This window comes from Silurus aristotelis, assembly GCF_946808225.1.
Source record: "Silurus aristotelis genome assembly, chromosome: 27".
NCBI lineage: Eukaryota > Metazoa > Chordata > Actinopteri > Siluriformes > Siluridae > Silurus > Silurus aristotelis.
The window spans coordinates 14,643,040-14,664,514 of record NC_139600.1 but is presented as its reverse complement, the minus strand read 5'-3'; the positions used below and the strand labels follow the sequence as shown (position 1 = coordinate 14,664,514).

The 21,475-nt window shown below is 36.1% G+C and overlaps 2 protein-coding genes across 3 annotated transcripts; both read right to left on the bottom strand.

Moving 5' to 3' along the window:
- Positions 1 to 2,918: 2,918 nt before the first annotated feature.
- On the bottom strand, positions 2,919 to 21,176 carry LOC310721282 (uncharacterized protein). 2 transcript variants are annotated; one of them, XM_083532835.1, is made up of 5 exons: positions 20,948 to 21,176; positions 18,522 to 20,339; positions 18,189 to 18,328; positions 3,295 to 3,410; positions 2,919 to 3,070 (listed from the first exon to the last, which is right to left on the bottom strand). In XM_083532835.1, exons 1-5 carry the CDS (start codon positions 21,084 to 21,086, stop codon positions 2,920 to 2,922), a joined length of 2,364 nt encoding a protein of 787 aa, XP_083388961.1. In that variant the 5' UTR covers positions 21,087 to 21,176; the 3' UTR covers position 2,919. The 2 variants fall into 2 exon arrangements, with proteins under 2 accessions (XP_083388961.1, XP_083388962.1); XM_083532836.1 differs by lacking the exons at positions 2,919 to 3,070; positions 3,295 to 3,410 and adding exons at positions 15,857 to 17,717; positions 17,939 to 18,057.
- On the bottom strand, positions 3,465 to 7,049 carry LOC310721547 (uncharacterized protein; the record flags this gene model as incomplete). Its single annotated transcript, XM_083533331.1, has 4 exons — positions 3,465 to 3,703; positions 3,808 to 4,344; positions 5,215 to 5,266; positions 6,984 to 7,049. 4 exons carry the CDS (start codon positions 7,047 to 7,049, stop codon positions 3,465 to 3,467), a joined length of 894 nt encoding a protein of 297 aa, XP_083389457.1.
- Positions 21,177 to 21,475: the final 299 nt, after the last annotated feature.

Here is a 21,475-nt window from a genome sequence, read left to right as displayed (position 1 = left end):
CTTTGTGGTGGGTTTTAAACCCGAGTATTTTAAACCATAAATATCTGCACTTCTACTTAAGTGAAGAATGTATGTACTTTTGCCACCTCTGCTCCTGTCTGACCTCTTCCTCCTTCAGTTTCCACCATCTTATTCTTCTTTCAGTCTTCACTCTCCTCCTCTTCTTCTTCACCTCCAAAACCATCCTACAGACCACCATCCGATGCTGTCTAGCTACACTGTCCCCCGCTAACACCTTACAGTCTCCAATCTCCTTCAGGTTGCATCTCCTAAATAGAACATAGTCCACCTGTGTGCACTTTCCTCCACTCTTATACGTCACCCTATGATCATCCTTCTTCTTAAAAAAAAAAAATTTCACTGCCATTTCCATCCTTTCCTCCATGCCCTACCACAATCTTTCATTTTTAGGTAGACCATCTACCACTTCATCTAACTTACTCCAGAATTTTTCCTTCTCCTCCATCTCACAGCCCACTTGTGGATCATAGGCACTGATGACATTTACAATCACCGATTCAACTTCCAGCTTCACATTCATAACCCTATCAGAAACTCTCTTCACCTCCACTACACTCCTACTGTACTCTTCCTTCAATATCACCCCTACACATCAAGTCAAGTCAAGTCGAGTTTATTTCTCTTCACAATGGACATTGTCTCAAAGCAGCTTTACAGAATTTTTTTAATTAAAGTGAATTATGTGTATTTATCCGATTATCCGATTTATCCTACACTTCTCCTTTTCCTAAGAGTGATACCCTGTACTGCAGTCATACTGTAGTCTTACAATGTAATGCTTTTCAGATTATGCAGATAATAAAGACCTTTTAATAGCTCAGCTGTCAGTAAAAGAACAGACCAAACTGCAGTAACTTCCTGTGGTCAAAGTGTAAAAACAGAGCACGATGGAAACTTAGACAGAGTGCACTAATGTGTGACTAATATATCTTCTGTTACATCTGCTCTTATTGAAAATGATGCAGTGCCGTTTGACCAAATATTTTGAATATAAATTTTGAAATAAATTGTATACTTTCATCATTACTTTGAGACCATACTGTTTATACACCATATACAATACATATAATAAACAAAGTAACACAGCTGACTGTGATGGGGTTGAGCTGATTCAGTAATCTATGCAGGCAGTAAAAACATTTACAATCATCATCTACCATTAACTAACTACTAACATAACATACTAACCAAATGTTCGCTAAACTGTTCGGGTAGAAGTCTGGTAGTCAGATTACAGTGTAGTGACATGGGCCCTCCGAGGCGTTAACACGGTGGCATACATCTTCACAAAGAAAAATAACACACTGATCACACTTGTTACTGTATGTTTAATATGAATAAAACTGGTAAAGTCTGTTTTGAACATAATATCGAAACAGTGTAGGCTGAGAGAAGTGTGTTACAATTAGTATTTAAAATGACTGAATAGGACAGCACTTAGACATCAGGATTACTGCAAGAGAAAAATGAAGATGAATTGTAGATATTACAGCAGACCACAGAGCTACTTCTAGTGAGAAAGAGAAATAATATGAAGATGTGATGGGTAATTTGGAGAGACAGAGGGCCAGATGCTTCAGTAAGTCTGAGAGCTCAGGTAAAATACACTTAAACTCAGAAATGTGTGTATGTGCTACTTTATGTAAATATCTACTTACATTTATTTAAAAAAAACTTGTATTTTAATTACTGCTATATTTTGGTACACACACATTGGTGTTTAAACAATTGCACTTATAACAGTCCATTAAAAAGTTGTTCATTACAGTATCTGGAACAGAAGGTCTGCAGAAAACAGACCACTTCCTTGTGCACCATCCATATGTGCCTATTGGCCTGGAGTTGATAACTGAATGTAGGTTTAAATGTAGCTTTTAGTTTCTCCTTAAATTGAACTGAGAACCACTTCATGGAAAAGTGTTGTCAGTATTGGTCACTAATGTATTCAGAGTGTATAACACTGAGCTACATACTGCATACACTTTTTTGCTCAATAATTGTATCTTGGAGCTCTCGCAGCGCTTCGTGTTCGAAGCACACCCAACACTGTGGTGGTCTTTTGTCTTTTAAATGTTAAACCATTTAAAACTGGAAAATGTTACACCAAGACTTGACCAGCACATCAACTTTGCCACAAGAGAAACAACATAATGGATTTATTCTACAAAAACATCCAAAATGCAAGAGATGCTGTAGAGAACAGTAGAAAGATAGATAGGTAGAAGAACCTCTCAGGTCAGCAAGGGCTCAGCTTTCCAAAGCAATCAAGAAAGCAAAACACCAGTCCGTACAGAAAATTAACAATCACTTCTTTGATACTAAGGACCGGAGAAACATGTATATATATATATATATATATATATATATATATTAAGCTATTAAGCGCACCCAAATATAAGCTGCACCCACTGAATTTTACAAATATGTTTATTTTAAACATAAATACGCTGCACCTGTCTATAAGCCACAGGTGTCTACACTGAAACTAATTAACTTTACACAGGCTTTAACGAAAGACAGTGTCTGTTACACGGCTTGTATCTAACAAATTTCATTGGTCTGATGTTATGGGGCTCAGTTTTCTGGTTTGAAGTTTGTGAAACCGAGAAAAACCCAGAAAAAATCCATAAATTAGCCGCTTCATTGTTTAAGTTGCGGGGTTAAAAGCGTGGGAAAAAAGGATATATGTATATGTATATATTTTTTTCATTGAGTTATATGAACATGAGTATCATACAAAACAAAACATGATTTGTAAAGCAAAAAAAAAAGTTTTTTTTTTTATGTGCATGCACAGTAAACTGGTTTCCCCACAAATTACTGACAATAATTAAAAAAAGATCCAGCAGCTCATTACATACATTTGATAATGATAATAATAATTATTACTTTTTGTAATCACCACTTTTTAAACACATTTTTCTCACAGATCCACTTTGCGGTATGATGACATGGCTTGTCATTCCAGGCCATCTTATCCTGAAACATCCTGTACTCAGCACAGTCTTCATCATTACCTGCATTATTTGGTTCACCATTATGCCAGAACCTGAAAAACAGAGAATCAGAATCAGTGTTTAGTTATCTTTAACTTCACACCTTTATCTCAACCATCTTAGTCTGAGTTCACTGACATTTACAACAATCATAAAACCTCCATAACTTGAACTAATAAGCATATAACAGGAGATTGCATGCAGTGATTAGTAGATTCACACTCAGTGGAAAGTCTGATAAAAGAATAAGGATACAGACTTAATTCTTATCTCTTACCCAGTGCTGCTGGTCAGATCTGTCCCATCCACCCATTTCCACTTTCCCTCTGTGTCTTTGTCACTCAGACCAATCCAAGCCTGATCATTACTACTTATCTGTTTACTAATGAAGTCCTGCAATTGACAAAACAATATGAAAAAGTTGCACTGGTTTAGAGATTACTCCAGTTAACACACACACACACACACACACACACACACACACACACACACACACACACACACACACACACACACACACACACACACACACACACACACACACACCTGATCTCTGCTGTTTATGATCACCAGGTCTGCTCCTCTCTCTATGCAGTCCTGTCTGCTCTCAGTCCAGGTCTTCTTCTGAGTAGAGAGGTAGTAAAGACTTGAAGTTTCAAAGACGCTCCATCCTTGTTTAACAAGCCCTAATCACAGAGTAGTACAAAAACACACAAAGAGGATTTAATATGCACTCATAGATTTTACTGGGTTTTGTTAAACTATTAATTTGTTTAAAGCATTTACTCACCTTTAATATCCGATATATTAAATGGGCACTGGTTTCTTTCTTCAGTGAGGGTGTTGTAACCTTTCTGTAACTGGTCTTTCTCTACAAGTAGGTCATTGTACCTGGTCTGTAACTCATTTCTCTCTACGAGCAGGTTGTTGTAACTAGTTTGTAACTGATTTTTCTCTACAGTCAAAGTGTTGTAACCTTTCTGTAACTGGTCTTTCTCTACAAGCAGGTTGTTGTAACTGGTCTGTAACTCATTTCTCTCTACAAGCAGGTTGTTGTAACTGGTCCGTAACGCATTTCTCTCTACAGTCATAGTGTTGTAACTGGTCTGTAACTGTTTTTCCTTAACAGTCAAGGTGTTGTAACTGGTCTGTAACTGGTCTCTGTCTACAGTCAGGTTGTTATAATTGGTCTGTAACTGGTATTTATCTATAGAGACATTCCTGAATTGGATCCACAGCACTATGAAGGCAGTTAGCAGCAGAACACACAGCAGCACAACACACACTGCAGTCACTCTGTAACATCTGCATCCTGCAGTTTTGAGTCCTAATGGAAAAACAGATGAAGGCATGTCTCTTACACTTACACTAACACTTACACTTACACTTACACTTATGCACACACACACACACACACACACACACACACACACACACACACACACACACACACACACACACACACACACACACACACACACACACACACACACAAACACAAACACACAGACAAAAAAACATTTAGGAAATGAATTGCTATACTGGTTTCATGTTGCATTTCCTCCTAATAGCAGAAATATGTTTGTGGTTTATATCATCACATGATATGATCAGTATATTGTGTGTCTCTATGTGTTATAGTTTTTTTGCTACCACAGTGTCCAAAAAACACATTACCAAAACAATTTACCTCAGTTTTTACGAGAGATCGCTACATTTACACCGTTTAATAAATTAGATAATTATATAGGAATAGGCAATGAGAGGGTGTGTGTTATTTTATCATCAGCAAATGCTTTAAAAATCAAAAGATTTTTATTAATGAATATTTAAATTTCCTATCACGAGTGCACAACATGACAGACAGAGCTTGTGTTTATTTTTATTTATATTTGTGTTAAATTTGTGGGTTTTCATCTGGAACCTAGGTGAAAGGTAGTGTGTGAGTCTTATCTACAATCAGTCATGTAGTGTATAATTGCTAATTTCCAAGCATTCGAAAAACGTACAATGTTCATGAGAAACAAAATGCAGCATTTTTGGTTAAAAGCCTGGCTCATTACTAAAAATTATTGTGATGTAATTACAGGTGTGTGTGCCTTAAGAAGTTTACAACACTTTTAAAATCAGCATGTTCAATCAGATTTTAGAACTGAAATCTGGGTTTTTTTTGTGTCTAAGTATGAGTGTATTTTACCTAAACTGTCAGATTGCTTGAAGCTTCTGGTCTTCTTGGTCTCCAAATTTTCCTTATTAACATAAACATCTTCATATGAGTTATCACTGTCACTGGAATCAGCTCTATTGTCTGCATTTTGATAAATCTCCTCACTCATCTCCATTCTACTTACGGCAATAATCCTGAACTATCAGTGAACAGACACTTTTTCACCAGTATTAAAGTCTCGAAACTACACACAGAGTGTCTGAAGGAGCACTGACTACATATCTGTGTGCATTTCCGTTATATAGAAGCTATATTTCCTGTGTGAACAATGAATGCCAAATGTTAAGAACCTTTCATTAGCCCTTAACGCCCTTAATGTTCTTTTTTTTTTTTTTTTTGAGATGTAGTTCTCCCCTTCCCTGGAATGGAGAAGGAGTGTGCTGGTACCGATCTTTAAGCATAAGGGAGATGTGCAGACCTGCAGTAACTACAGGGGAATTAAGTTGATCAGTCACACCATGAAGTTATGGGAAAGAGTAGTGGAAGCCAGGCTGAGAGAAGAGGTGACCATCTGTGAGCAACAGTATGGTTTCATGCCGAGGAAGAGCACCACAGATGCCTTATTTGCTTAGAGAATGTTGATGGAGAAGTATAGAGAAGGACAGAAGGAATTGCATTGTGGATTTGTGGATTTAGAGAAAGCGTGCCAATAGAGGAGTTGTGGTATTGTATAAGGAAGTCTGGTGTGTCAGAGAAGCATGTGAGGGTGGTGCAGGACATATATGAGGACAGTGTGATAGCAGTGTGCAGTAGGAACGACAGACTGGTTCAGTGTGAAGGTTGGACTGCATCAAGGATCGGCCCTGAGCCCTTTTCTGTTTGCAGTGGTGATGGACAGGTTGACAGACGAGGTCAGACAGGAGTCTCCCTGGACTATGATGTTTGCGGATGATATTGCGATTTGTGGTGAGAGCAGTGAGCAGGTTGAGAAGAGCCTGGAGAGGTGGAGATATGGAAAGTTTATAGGACTGTGGTGAGACCTGAGATGTTGTATGGATTGGCATTGAGTAAAAGACAGGAGGTGGAGCTGGAGGTAGCAGAGCTGAAGATGTTAAGGTTTTAATTGGGAGTGACGAGGATGGACAAGATTAGAAATGAGTTTATTTGAGGTACAGCGCATGTTGAACGTTTTGGTGACAAGGTGAGGAAGGCGAGATTGAGATGGTTTGGACATGTACAGAAGAGGTACATGAATTATATTGGTAGAAGAATGCTGAGGCTGGAGCCACCAGGTAGGAGGAAAAGAGGAAGGCCAAGGAGAAGGTTCATGGATGTGGTGAAGGAAGACATGCAGGTAGTTGGTGTGAAAGAGGCAGATGTAGAGGACAGAGTGGTATGGAGACGGATGATCCGCTGTGGCGATCCCTAATGGGAGAAGCCTAAAGAAGAAGAAGAAGAAGAAGAAGAGTACTCCCCTTCCCTGACAGTGCTGACGATGCTAAGCAAAAGGCTGACAGCATCTCTTCAACTGCAGTTTTGCTCAACAAGTTGCTAGAAGTCTAGAAGCTAGAAGATACTGCAAGATGTTTATGATGAGCAGCAGATTACTGATTTGATAGATTCCGCAACTCATCACAACCATCTGTGCACAAAATATTCTCAAAAATTGGGACACAAAATGAAAAGGTTTAAGTTGCATATAAATCACAACGAGACCTCAGGACAAGTCCAAGACATAAGAGGAGACAATTAGACAAATCATCTATCTACAAAGAAATGAGACCCAGTAGCGAACTTACTGTCTGCTCATTATAATGCTCTTGTTTATTGTTCTGGGAAATCTGGGAACAATACTTTAAGTACATAATCAGTTTCAGAAGTGACTGAGAGATGGTTTGTCAATTGTTTCAATCCCTAGAAGACCTCTGCTTTTAGTGGTAGCATGTTTTTTATAGCACAGAAAGAGGAACAAATTACAGGATGTGAATTCAGAAAAAAAATGCTGCTCACTGCATCTGTCATAAACTGGGGTTTCTTTCCCTTGTGTTCTGTGGATCATTTTGGTTCATCTTTAACAGCATAAAAGTTAAATTACAATGATGTATGACTGTCAAAGCTGCTTTTAGAAAATGAGCACAGCTTCAACAGCACTGTGGTATAATTTGGCCTTCTCTTCAGCTGAACACCCAACACCTAACAGGTTAACAAGGTTAACTGTTACAATTAACCTTGTTTGTTAACTGTAACAGTGTGCACTCATGAATATCCAAAATCTTATCCATCACTCAGAAACACACTGAAACATCTATAAAAGCCTGTACTACAGCATCTTTCCTAAACACAAACCAAACCTAAACAAATTCCTGTATGTGGTTCTGCATTTAGATTTCTCTTTGGGTCACTGCTTTCATGGTCAGAGTGGTGGCCTCTAAAAGCATCTACACAGTCAGATATCCACCAAAGTTTCTATTTGCTCAGAAGAATGCTTCAGCATTTCTACTTATAAAAGACCCACTAACATAAAATAACTGCATCTTTGTGTGAACATGGGAAAACGCCTGCACTTTCTTACTGGTTTACACCAAATCAAGTTTGTTGTCAGTAAAGGAAGTAAAATATCTGAAAGGGGTGTTGCTGTCAGTAAAATTATATTTAATTCCCAAATTAAATATTTTTTTAAATACAATCTTTTCTTAACAATTCTTATTATTTTTATTTGTATATGATCATACATCAACAAGTAAGCAGGTTGAAATGATTAAATGATTTTTTTGGCTTGAAAATACATACAATAACTATATAACACCATGTGTATATTTCCAGACTTTTGCAAGAACTCTAAAACGACTGTGCAAAAGAGAGCCTGTGTGCCACAACAGCAGGAAGCTCAAGCGGATTACATTAGTCATGTGGCTCCCTCTGGTGGCCAAAGTTCACAGCCTCTGACAAGAAACAGCTAATTAAATTACTTTACATTTGCATAAATCACAACAACACACTTGTTACTCGCTGCATATTTAATATGAATAAAACAGGAACTCTATTTTGAACTTAACAGCCACACTAACGCAAGTATTTCTTAAGACCAGAGGTGGGAAGTAACGGAGTACAAATACTTTGTTACTGTACTTAAGTAGATTTTTTCGGTATCAGTACTTTACTCCACTATTTATTTTTCAGACAACTTTTTAATTTTACTCATTACATTTTTACACAAATATCTGTACTTTTTACTTCTTACATTTTCAAAACAGACTCATTACTCCATTGATTTGGTGAAATATTAAATTTTTATTTTCACTGCGCGCTGATTTCAGCCGAACAACCGATTTCCTGTCACTGCGCGTCTTTTTCGGTCCGCTGGTGTATAAAGTCCTGACTCTCACTTTTTACGAAGATAAGAATCAGCAGGCAGAAGGCAGTAAGAAGTTTGGGGTTAACGTGGATGAGACAGAGGGAGTCAGTGATGAGAACATGACTGAGAACAGACACATTCATGATCATCATCATCTTTTCTCTGCTTGTGTTCTATATGTGGATCTTCAGACTGGACACATTCATTCGGTAACAACATTTTTAATTAGTTTTGTATTTATATATATATATATATATATAATTAAATTTGGCTGTCAAATTTATTGTAAACGGCACTAAATGTTATTAACACGCTATCAATTCAGCGCGCATTTCTGTTTTTACCATTTTTATAAAAAGTATAAATACATAAATAAATAACTAAATATAAAAGAGGCGAAATTAAAACCTCTAGCAAAAAAAAAAAAATTTATCCACGACATCTCTTCTTTACTTAGATATAAAATAAATAAATAAACTCCACCGAAAAATATTTTTAATCAGTAAACTTTTGTTTTATTTCTGCGCCAAGTCTCAAATCAAACACCAAAATGATTCACACAATTTATCCTCTAGGTGGCGTTTTGTGGGTTTTTCCCTCATAATGGCGACACGAACTAAAATTACTGTCTTTATTGATCATACAGATAAAAAACAATACATCATTCAAATCTGTAAAATGTCTATGATTATATATATAAAAGCTTCTTGACTTGACTTGAAGAGGTGCAGTTTCTCCGGTATCACCTCATTAACTGTCCGTGTGGAAACATAGCAAAGGCTCCTAATAATGTCCACACGTCTCTGCACTGTTATAGCCTTTATATTTAATCACTGTACATATGCTTACATACATATCACATGCGGTACATATGATACATATTTATCTTCATTATTTGAACAATTTATACTTTTTGCACTTCTGGTAGATGCCAAACTGCATTTCGTTGCTGTACTATGCAATGACAATAAAGTTCTATCTATCTATCTATCTATCTATCTATCTATCTATCTATCTATCTATCTATCTATCTATCTATCTATCTATCTATCTATCTATCTATCTATCTATCTATCTATCTATCTATCTATCTATCTATCTATCTATCTATCTATCTATCTATCTATCTATCTATCTATGAATATGATGTGAGTTCCAGTTAACAGCTAAAACAGGTAGAAGTAATAACTACTTTTTACTTAAGTACATGTCAGAGCCAAGACTTCTTTACTTTCACTTAAGTAAAAAAGTATAATCAGTACTTCAACTTTTACCCGAGTATTTTAAAACATGAGTATCTGTACTTCTACTTAAGTAAAGGATGTGTGTACTTTTGCCACCTCTGCTTAAGACAGTGCACGTTTAGATAAATACAAGTATGTTTATAATGACTGATAGCTACAGAAACATCTGGATTACTGCAAGAACAGTGATGAATAATGGGATTTATACAAATGTAGAAAGATACAGAGATCCAGAGGACCAGAATCTTAAATAAATCTGAGAGCTCAGGTAAAACTCACACTCAGAAATATCTGTATATGTTCTGATCTCCTTTAATTAACTTTAAATCACTCAGTTTAATTTACTGGTGAACACACTTTGGAGTTCTTATAAAAACATTTGAATAGCTGTTTTGTGTTTGTGTGTGTGTGTGTGTGTGTGTGTGTGTGTGTGTGTGTGTGTGTGTAATTGGATACAGGTTTGCCTAATTAGAAGCTGAATGAATGTTCTTTTTTCAAACTTGAGTAAAAAGTGTGGTGAGTACTTTAAATTTGACCCGAGTATTTTAAAACATAAATATCTGTACCACTACTTAAGTGATGGACGTGTGTGCCTTTAGTTTAAACCTTCTTATTCTTCTTTCAGTCCTCACGCTCCTCCTCTTCTTCCTCACCTCCAAAATCGTACAAACCACCATCCGATGCTGTCTAGCTACACTGTCCCCTGCCAACACCTTACAGTCTCCAATCTCCTTCTTGTTGCATCTCCTACATAGAACATAGTCCACCTGTGTGCACCTTCCTCCCCTCTTATACTCCATTTCCATCCTTTTAGAAAAATCTACCACCATCTGCCCTTCCACATTCCTCTTTTTAAGGCCATACCTACCCATCACCCATTAAAGTCTGCCCCAATAACTAATCGTTCTTTGCTAGGTACACCTTCTACCAATTCATCTAACGAATGTTTTATTCTCCTCCATCTCACAGCCCACTTGTGGATCATAAGCACTGATGACATATACAATCACCCCTTCAACTTCCAGCTTCATGTTCATCACCCTATCAGAAACTCCCTTCTAATACAGATAAGAAAGACATTTTAATAGCTCAGCTGTCAATAAAAGAACAGACCAAACTGCAGTAGCTTCCTGTGGTCTAAGTGTGAAAACAACAGGAAACTAATTAGTCACTAATATGTGACTAATATATCTACTGTTACATATTAGTGACTAATTAGTTTCCTGTTGCCTGCAGAAAACAGACCACTTCCTTGTGCACCATCCATATGTGCCTATTGGCCTGGAGTTGATAACTGGATGTAAGTTTTACTGTAACTTTTAGTTTTTCCATGAATTGAACTAAGAACCACTTCATGGAAAAGTGTTGTCAGTATTGGTCACTAATGTATTCAGAGTGTATAACACTGAGCTACATACTGCATACACTTTTTTGCTCAATAATTGTATCTTGGAGCTTTTGCAGCGCTTCGTGTTTGAAGCACACCCAAGACTGTGGTGGTCTTTTGTCTTTTAATTGTTCAACCACTTAAAACTGGAAAATGTTACACCAAGACTTGACCAGCACATCAACTTTGCCACAAGAGAAACAACATAATGGATTTTCTACAAAAACATCCAGAATTCACACAAAGACATCCCTTAACCCAACCTAGGACACACAGACCACCTCTGCATGCCGCTATTCCTAGCATACAGGCTACTAGTAAAGTGCTCCAGGCCAGTAAAAAAAATCATCAGAGCATGGGCGGAAGGATCTATTTTAGTGCACAGGCTGGAACATGTTTAGAAAATTCACTGGATACACAGTGAATTTTCAGTGAACACACAGCAGCACAACACACACTGCAGTCACTCTGTAACATCTGCATCCTGCAGTTTTAAGTCCTAATGGAAAAACAGATAGAAAGACATGTCTCTGTGTGTGTCCAATTTAATACCTAGAAATCTCCATAAAGCAAGTGAAAAACACACACACACTTACGCGCACACAGACACACACAGACACACACACAGACACACACACACACACACACACACACACACACACACACACACACAAAACATTTAGGAAGTGAATTGCTATACTGGTTTTATGTTGCATATTGTGTGTCTCTATGTGTTATAGTTTTTTTGCTACCACAGTGTCCAAAAAACACATTACCAAAACAATTTACCTCAGTTTTTACGAGAGATCGCTACATTTACACCGTTTAATAAATTTGATAATTATATAGGAATAGGCAATGAGAGGGTGTGTGTTATTTTATCATCAGCAAAAATTGTTTTAAAGAAAATTGTAATTTACTATCATGAGTGCAAAACATAACAGACACAATAAGCACACAATAAGCGTGTGTTTATTTTTGTTTATATTTGTGTTAAATTTGTGGGTTTTCATCTGAAATCTAGGTGAAAGGTAGTGTGTGAGTCTTATAGTCATGTAGTGTATAATTGCTAATTTCCAAGTGTTCAAAAAATTTATAATGTTCATGAGAAACAAAGTGCAGCATTTTTGGTTGAGAGCCTGGCTCATTACTAAAAATTATTGTGATGTAATTACAGGTGTGTGTGCCTTAAGAAGTTTACAACAGTTTTGAAATCAGCATGTTCAATCAGATTTTAGAACTGAAATCTTTATTTTGTGTCTAAGTATGAGTGTATTTTACCTGAACTGTCAGATTGCTTGAAGCTTCTGGCCTTCTTAGTCTCCAAATTGTCCTCATTAACATTAACATCTTTATATGAGTTATCACTGTCACTGGAGTCAGCTCTATTGTCTGCATTAACTCCTGCATGTTGATAAATCTCCTCACTCATCTCCATTCTACTTACGGCAATAATCCTGAACTATCAGTGAACAGACACTTTTTCACCAGTATTAAAGTCTCGAAACTACACACAGAGTGTCTGAAGGAGCACTGACTACATATCTGTGTGCACTTCTGTATATAGAAGCTATATTTCCTGTGTGAACAATAAATGCCAAATGTCAAGAACTAATGGGAGAAGCCGAAAGAAGAAGAAGAAGAAGAAGAAGAAGAGTACTCCCCTTCCCTTTCGGAGAATCCAAAAGAAGAAGAAGAAGAAGAAGAAGAAGAGTACTCCCCTTCCCTGACAGTGCTGACGATGCTAAGCAAAAGGCTGACAGCATCTCTTCAACTGCAGTTTTGCTCAACAGTGCTGTTCAGCCGTCCTTGCTAGAAGTGTAGAAGCTAGAAGATACTGCAAGATGTTTATGATGAGCAGCAGATTACTGATTTGATAGATTCCGCAACTCATCACAACCATCTGTGCACAAAATATTCTCAAAAATTGGGACACAAAATGAAAAGGTTTAAGTTGCATATAAATCACAACAAGACCTCAGGACAAGTCCAAGACATAAGAGGAGACAATTAGACAAATCATCTATCTACAAAGAAATGAGACCCAGTAGCGAACTTACTGTCTGCTCATTATAATGCTCTTGTTTATTGTTCTGGGAAATCTGGGAACAATACTTTAAGTACATAATCAGTTTCAGAAGTGACTGAGAGATGGTTTGTCAATTGTTTTAATCCCTAGAAGACCTCTGCTTTTAGTGGTAGCATGTTTTTTATAGCACAGAAAGAGGAACAAACAACAGGATGTGAATTCAGAAAAAAAATGCTGCTCACTGCATGTGTCATAAACTGGGGTTTCTTTCCCTTGTGTTCTGTGGATCATTTTGGTTCATCTTTAACAGCATGAAAGTTAAATTACAATGATGTATGACTGTCAAAGCTGCTTTTAGAAAATGAGCACAGCTTCAACAGCACTGTGGTATAATTTGGCCTTCTCTTCAGCTGAACACCCAACACCTAACAGGTTAACAAGGTTAACTGTTACAATTAACCTTGTTTGTTAACTGTAACAGTGTGCACTCATGAATATCCAAAATCTTATCCATCACTCAGAAACACACTGAAACATCTATAAAAGCCTGTACTACAGCATCTTTCCTAAACACAAACCAAACCTAAACAAATTCCTGTATGTGGTTCTGCATTTAGATTTCTCTTTGGGTCACTGCTTTCATGGTCAGAGTGGTGGCCTCTAAAAGCATCTACACAGTCAGATATCCACCAAAGTTTCTATTTGCTCAGAAGAATGCTTTAGCATTTCTACTTATAAAAGACCCACTAACATAAAATAACTGCATCTTTGTGTGAACATGGGAAAACGCCTGCACTTTCTTACTGGTTTACACCAAATCAAGTTTGTTGTCAGTAAAGGAAGTAAAATATCTGAAAGGGGTGTTGCTGTCAGTAAAATTATATTTAATTCCCAAATGAAATATTTTTTGAAATACAATCTTTTCTTAACAATTCTTATTATTTTTATTTGTATATGATCATTTGTCTACAAATTGTGCTGCAATTGATTCTATGCACCACCAGATGGCACTCGTTTGTAGCATTGACTTGATTTTAAATCCCTTATAGTGTCAGATCTTCACAAATAAACATGTTTATGTAATATGATTTTGCAATGCTACATGTAAAAATATAAGTATTTAATACCGTGTGGTGTTTAGAATTTACAAATGATTTGCATCCATACAGAAGTGTGTCACAATGACATGTGAACCTCTAAAGAATATTAAGCACAGTAACAAGTAAGCAGGTTGAAATATTGAAATGAATTTTTTTGGCTTGAAAATACATAAACTAACTATATAACACCATGTGTATATTTCCAGACTTTTGCAAGAACTCTAAAACGACTGTACAAATGTGCCACAACAGCAGGTAGCTCAAGCTGATTACATTATTCATGTGCCTCCCCCTGGTGGCCAAAGTTCACAGCCCCTGACAAGAAACAGCTAATTAAATTGCTTTACAATTGCATAAATTACACGGTGGCCGAGAAGTGCAAAACTCATTAACAAAACCCGAAAACACATTAACAAATCCAAAAACAAATTAACAAATCAGAAAACAAATGAACAAATCCGAAAACAAAATAACAAATCCGAAAACAAAATAACAAATCTGAAAACACAAGTCAGATAAAACGGAAAAGGTAGGGGGTTTGTGAATGGAAACTTCCCGATCATTGGACGAGACACCTGTCATTCACCTGTATATCTTGTCCAATAATCTGTAAGTTTCCATTCACAAACTATACCTACCTTTTCCGGTTTAAAATGTTAAATTATCACATGTCTACTGATGGTGTGCATGTTAATGTAATCTTTACTATATATTTTTATATTTAATCCAAATGTTAGATAAAGAGTTTGTCCACTTCTATAAATGGGTCCCATAACATTCGGATTTATTCCTATTGAATCTAGAATAGACACAACTGCTATTTATTAGGGGTCTTCCTGATTATTAAAATAAATAAAGTCATTGACAATAATTGCTTTGTCTAAAGAAGTAGCTAGGTTTGAAATTAAATCTGCAAATTTTAAAAGAAAAAAAGAAATAGTAGGGCCCTGAGGGTCTATAAATGATAATTAATGTAAATAACTGAGTGGACTTGTTTTTGGAAGCTACAAATGTTATCTTGTTTTTAATGTGTTATGTTTAGTTTTTAGTTAACTAAGTTAACTGTGACACTCTCTTCTCTGCCATTTAGATGATATATACGATAATATTGATAACATTTATAATTAGTGCAAACGATTCAAATGTTTAAATATCTACAGATCAGTGGTGCTATTCAGCAGCTTGCTGTGTATTCAGTCTTATCTCTTTTTTAAAGTAATTAAGTTACTTAAACATACTTTTGATACTTTTATACTAGATTTTGGTTTTACACAGGAAACAAACACAGTCTCAGTATTGCATAATATTGCTGATTTAGTTGATGAAATGTAAGAAATCTTTATTATTTGTATAGATTTACTTTTAAGGAAGACACATGTTTAGATCTTAATCATACCAACATAATACCGAAATACATAATTATATAAATACACATGACAGATTTGACAGTTATTTTATTAATACATGTATTTATTTATTTATTTATTTATTTATTTATTTATTTATTTATTTATTTATTTATTTATTTATTTATTTTTATTTTTACAATTGCCCTTCTCTAGCATTACACTGCTGATCCAAATAATAATGTGAGTTTATATTTGTTTCTGAGAGTTCTTTTCAATGTTTGTATTATTCTGGTGTAAAATATACCAATTGCTGTATTACTACTTGCAGAATTCAGTACCATGTCAGGTCTCTATGAGAAACTGGTCTGGTGGTGGTTTCTGAATGGAAGGGGGACTCAGAAGAACCGAGTGATAAGAATAACATACATGTGCTGAATTTATTCTGTGTTTCAGTGAGCAGGGGCAGGTATAAGAGACAAGATCTTTGCGAGAGAGACAAACCACAAATACATTATCATGTAACCTCTAATGGCAAATACATTTTAAAGTAAAAATAAATTTAAAAGTAAAGACACAAATTTACAACAATGATCTAAAACATACTGCTAATGTAACATGTGGAAACCCGTTTCTCTTTTTAATGTGCATAAAAACGTACACATACGAATGTATACTTGCAATTTATACTACATATGTACTACAGCTCTAATTGTTGAAGCATCAATCGTAGCAATTAAAAACAAACAATAAACGAGTGGACGTTAAAACACAAACTTAAATTTTTTTCCATTGTTAATACAAAGTACATAGAATGTAAATACAAAGACTTTTATGATTTGTTAATTACCGCTTTTTACCTCTCTACAGTGCGATTTAAAAAATCATTGCCTTGCACCGCCATTTCAGGAATGAGCCCCACTTATGCAAAAAATATTGTTAAATGTCATACGCTAATATTTTACTCCTCTTTTTTTTAGATGCTGCCAGTTCATTGGCTGCATAGAATATCATATCATCATATTTTATGTTGGGTTTACTTAATTTTTACACTAATGTAATGCTGGTTGATGTAACTTGTTTTTCCATTTTATTTACACATACATTTATGTTCACCTTTTAATTTATATATATTTTTAATTAGAATTACAATTACATTATGATCCAGCGATGGGAAGTAACGAAGTAAAAGAATTTCATTACTATACTTAAGTAGATTTTTCAGGTATCAGTACTTTACTACTTATTATTTAATCAACTTTTTACTTTCACTTATTACATTTTTTACACAAATATCTGTACTTTCTAATTCTTACATTTTCAAACCCTTACTTTTTTCTTCTCATAGCACATTGTTTTTAGCCCATCATCCTATAAATACCTGATCATCATCATCTTTTCTTTGCTTATGTTCTATATAATGGTTGTTCAGCCTGGATACATTCATTAGAAAACTAAATTTGAAATTCGTTTTTCAACAGGTTTTTACTTAAATACATGTCAGAGCCCATTTTACTTTTCTTTAACTTGAGTGAAAAAGTGTAGTCAGTATATCAACATTTACCAGAGTCTTTTAAAACATGAGTATTTGTACTTCTACTTAAGTGAAAGGTGTGTATTTTTGCCTTCTCTGGAATGATCACATCTTCAAAAAAGTAGCAAGAATACTCCAAAACAAACAAACAGCTGTTTTTAGCATTAAAACAAGAAAATGATGAAAATAATGGATGAATAATAGACATTTTTAGTTTTATATTTTGTAGGTAAATCAGAGGACTGGTCATGTATTGGGTTAGATACTGAGAGGGTGACAAGATAAATAGTTCTTCACAAATAATAGTTACAAGTGGTGCAACTGTTCATTACATTGATATGATTGCAGGCATTTAATAATAATAATATTTTGCAGTTGTTTCTAAAATGACCACTTTTATAAAAGGTTTATCTCACAGATCCACCTTGATGCATCATTACATGATCTGTCATTCCAGGCTTTTATACCTGCAATATTCCTGGTCTCAGCACAGTCCTCATTATTACCTGCATTATTCGGCTCCCCCTCATACCAGTACCTAAAATGCAGAGAATTACACTTTAATCTTCTTAGCCTGGGTTCAATGAGATTTCTAACATTTGCAACAACTCCATGTCTCTGACCAATAAAAATATATCATGATATAATGTTAGCATGTCTTCATCAATGTCCTGCAGGTAACAGGACAGTTAGAAATTCAATCTCACAGGGACAGTCTGATAATAAAAATAGAGACAGAAAATAATTGTAATATTTTACCCAGTGTCATAATCAATCAGTTCTGTCCCATCCACCCATTTCCACTTTCCCTCTGTGTCTCCATCATTCAGACCAATCCAAGCCTGGCGATTATTGCCCATTTGTTTAACAATGAATTTCTGTTATTGAGAAAAAAATAAAATTGCACTGATTTAGACATTATGCATGTGTATATATTTCATACACACACACACACACACACACACACACACACACACACACACACACACACACACACACACACACACACCTGTTCCTCTCTGTTGTTTATGATCACCAGGTCTGCTTTTTTCTCTCTGCAGTACTTTCTGCTGTCACTCCAGCTCTTGTCCTCAGCAGAGATATAGTAAACACTGGAGCCAAAGACGTGCCATCCTTGTTTAACAAGCTCTGATGTACACACACACACACACACACACACACACACACACACACACACACACACACACACACACACACACACACAAACACACAAAGGGTGTTTATTGTACATTCACATGTTTTAATGGGTTTTGTAAATTTTATTGTGTATTTATTTTATTAGGTAAATGTGATGTGATAAAATAATTAAGTATTTGCTCACCTAATATAACCAACATATTACTGGACTCATACAGCTCTCTGAGGTTGTTGTATCTGGTCTGTATCTGGTCTCTTTCTATACTTAAGTTGTTGTAACTGGTCTGTAAGTGGTTCCTCTCACCAGTCAAGGTGGTGTATCTGGTCTGTAACTGGTTTCTCTCTAAAACCAGGGTGTTGTATTTGGTCTGTAACTGGTTTCTTTCTAAAGTCAGGGTGTTGTATCTGGTCTGTAACTGGTTTCTCTCTAAAGCCAGGGTGTCGTATCTGGTCTGTAACTGGTTTCTCACTAAAGCCAAGGCGTCGTATCTGGTCTGTAACTGGTTTCTCTCTAAAGCCAGGGCGTCGTATCTGGTCTGTAACTGGTTTCTCTCTAAAGCCAGGGTGTTGTATCTGGTCTGTAACTGGTTTCTCTCTAAAGCCAGTGTGTCGTATCTGGTCTGTAACTGGTTTTTCTCTAAAACTAGGGTGTCGTATCTGGTCTGTAGCTGGCTTCTCTCTAAATTCATGGTATTGTGTCTAGTTTGTAACTGGTCCTTCAATTCATTCAAGGTGTTGTATCTTGTCTGTAACTGGTCTTTCTCTACAGTCACTGTGTTGTATTTGGTCTGTAACTGGTCTCTCTCTACAGTCAGAGTTTTATAAGTGGACTGCAACTGGTCTCTGGCTACAGTCAGATTGTTGTAATTGGCCTGTAACTGGTCTCTCTCTACTGTCAAGTTGTTGAAACTGTTCTGTAACCGGTTTATCGCTAGAAGCAGGTTGTTATTACTCGTCTGTATCTGGTCTCTCTCTTTAGTCAGGTTGTTGTACCTGGTCTGTAACTGGTCCCTAGCCATAGTCAGGTTGTTGTATCTGGTCTGTATCTGGTCTCTCTCTATAGTCAGGTTGTTGTACTTGGTCTGCAACTGGTCCCTAGCCATAGTCAGGTTGTTGTATCTGGTCTGTAACCGGTCCCTCTCACCAGTCAAGATGTTGTATCTGGTCTGTAACTGGTCTTTCTCTACAGTCTGTGTGTTGTATCTGGTCTGTAACTGGTCTTTCTCTACAGTCAGTGTGTTGTATCTGGTCTGTAACTGGTCTTTCTCTACAGTCTGTGTGTTGTATCTGGTCTGTAACTGGTCTTTCTCTACAGTCAGTGTGTTGTATCTGGTCTGTAACTGGTCTTTCTCTACAGTCTGTGTGTTGTATCTGGTCTGTAACTGGTCTTTCTCTACAGTCAGTGTGTTGTATCTGGTCTGTAACTGGTCTTTCTCTACAGTCAGTGTGTTGTATCTGGTCTGTAACTGGTCTTTATCTACAGTCAGTGTGTTGTATCTGGTCTGTAACTGGTCTTTATCTACAGTCAGTGTGTTGTATCTGGTCTGTAACTGGTCTTTCAATAAATTTAGTGTGTTGTATCTGGTCTGTAACTGGTCTTTCTCTACAGTCAGAGTTTTGTGAGTGACCTGTAACTGGTCTTTATCTACAGTCACATTGTTGTAACTGATTTGCAACTGGTTTCTTTCTACAGTCAAGTTGTTGAAACTGGTCTGTAACTGGTTTCTCTCTAGAATCAGGGTGTTGTATCTGGTTTGTAACTGGTCTCTCGCTACATTCAAGGTGTTGTAATTAGTTTGTAACTGGTCTGTTACTACTGTCAGATTGTTGTAACTGGTCTGTAACTGGTCTCTCTCTACAGTCAGATTATTGTATCTGCTCTGTAACCGGTCTTTTTCTGTAGTCAGGCTGTTGACTTTGATATACAGCAAAGTGATCGCAGTCAGCAGGAGAACACACATCAGCATCAGACACATTGTTGTTAGTCTGGAACATCTGCTTCCTAAAATTTTTTAACATTTGAATACAATAGGGTGAATAAATTTCTGGTTTCTGGATGGTCACCTTATACTAATATAAGACTCTGAGGAAAACTAATAATAAAAAAGCTATAAATATTTAAATAATGTTGTTAATATTTTTTCACAGCTTTATTAAGTATCTATTACAGTGTAGGCCATAAGAGGATGGGTGTTAGGCACTGAGTTTATCATCAGTAAGAGCACCAGTATGAATGACAACGTAATACTGTAAACGATTCTCATGAGTATTTCTTTCTTTTGAAAAACAAAAACAGAGTAAACATCATGGCAGACATTTGGATTTATTTAAATTTGTGACATGCGATGTCTGCACTCTCTACATGTGAAAATTCTATGTTGTGTGTGAGTCATGTAGTGTGCACACTGCTACATGTGAGCAATTTTCCAGTCTGAAAATCAAGCAGTGTTCATGAGACATACTGTAAGTGCAGTTTTATTTTGGTTGTAAACCTGGCTCATTAAAAATAATTTTACATCAGCTTTATAAACAGCTTGTCAATCATATTTTAGAACAAAAATGTTATGTTTTTTTTAACAACAAATATTTATGAGTGTAAGTGTATTTTACCTGAACTCTCAGATTGTTTGAAGCTTCTGGCCCTTTGGGTCTCCAGATTGTCTTCAAGAAATTTCTCATTGTCACTGAAATCAGCTTTGTTGTCTGCAGTAACTCCTGCATTTTCATAAATGTTCTCACTCATCTCCATTCTTCTTTTTGCAGTAATCCTATTGTAGCTTATCAGTAAAAAAATAGACCCAGAGTAGCTGTCTGGAGGAACACTGCCTAAATATCTCTGTGCAATCATGCTATATTGAAAGTTCCTGATTAACTGCTAGTTTTTCACAGTCAGCAACATGTGTGAACAACAAATGCTTCCTGAGTTTAGACCCAACAAAATGTCATGACACTTAAAACTGTAAAAGTTAATGACTAGAAGACAAATTTAGTGTATCCTTTGTATGTTCATTTATTTACATTTATTTACATTTTTTTCTCAGCAAACAGTTAAACAATCACAAAGAAAAATAATTAAAAATTAAAATTGGTTATTTGTGGCTGTTTCTGGACCCTCACAACCTAACCATGACTATAAAA

What these genes read in the sequence shown, in the direction of transcription:
- LOC310721282 (XM_083532835.1), bottom strand. Translation starts at nt 21,086, where the DNA reads ATGGAGATGAGTGAGAACATTTATGAAAATGCAGGAGTTACTGCAGAC. An exon ending in TAATATGTTGGTTATATTAG is followed by an intron (nt 18,329 to 18,521) that starts GTGAGCAAATAC and finishes TGTGTACATCAG; the next exon opens with AGCTTGTTAAACAAGGATGG. An exon ending in TAAACAACAGAGAGGAACAG is followed by an intron (nt 3,411 to 18,188) that starts GTGTGTGTGTGT and finishes TGTCAATTGCAG; the next exon opens with GACTTCATTAGTAAACAGAT.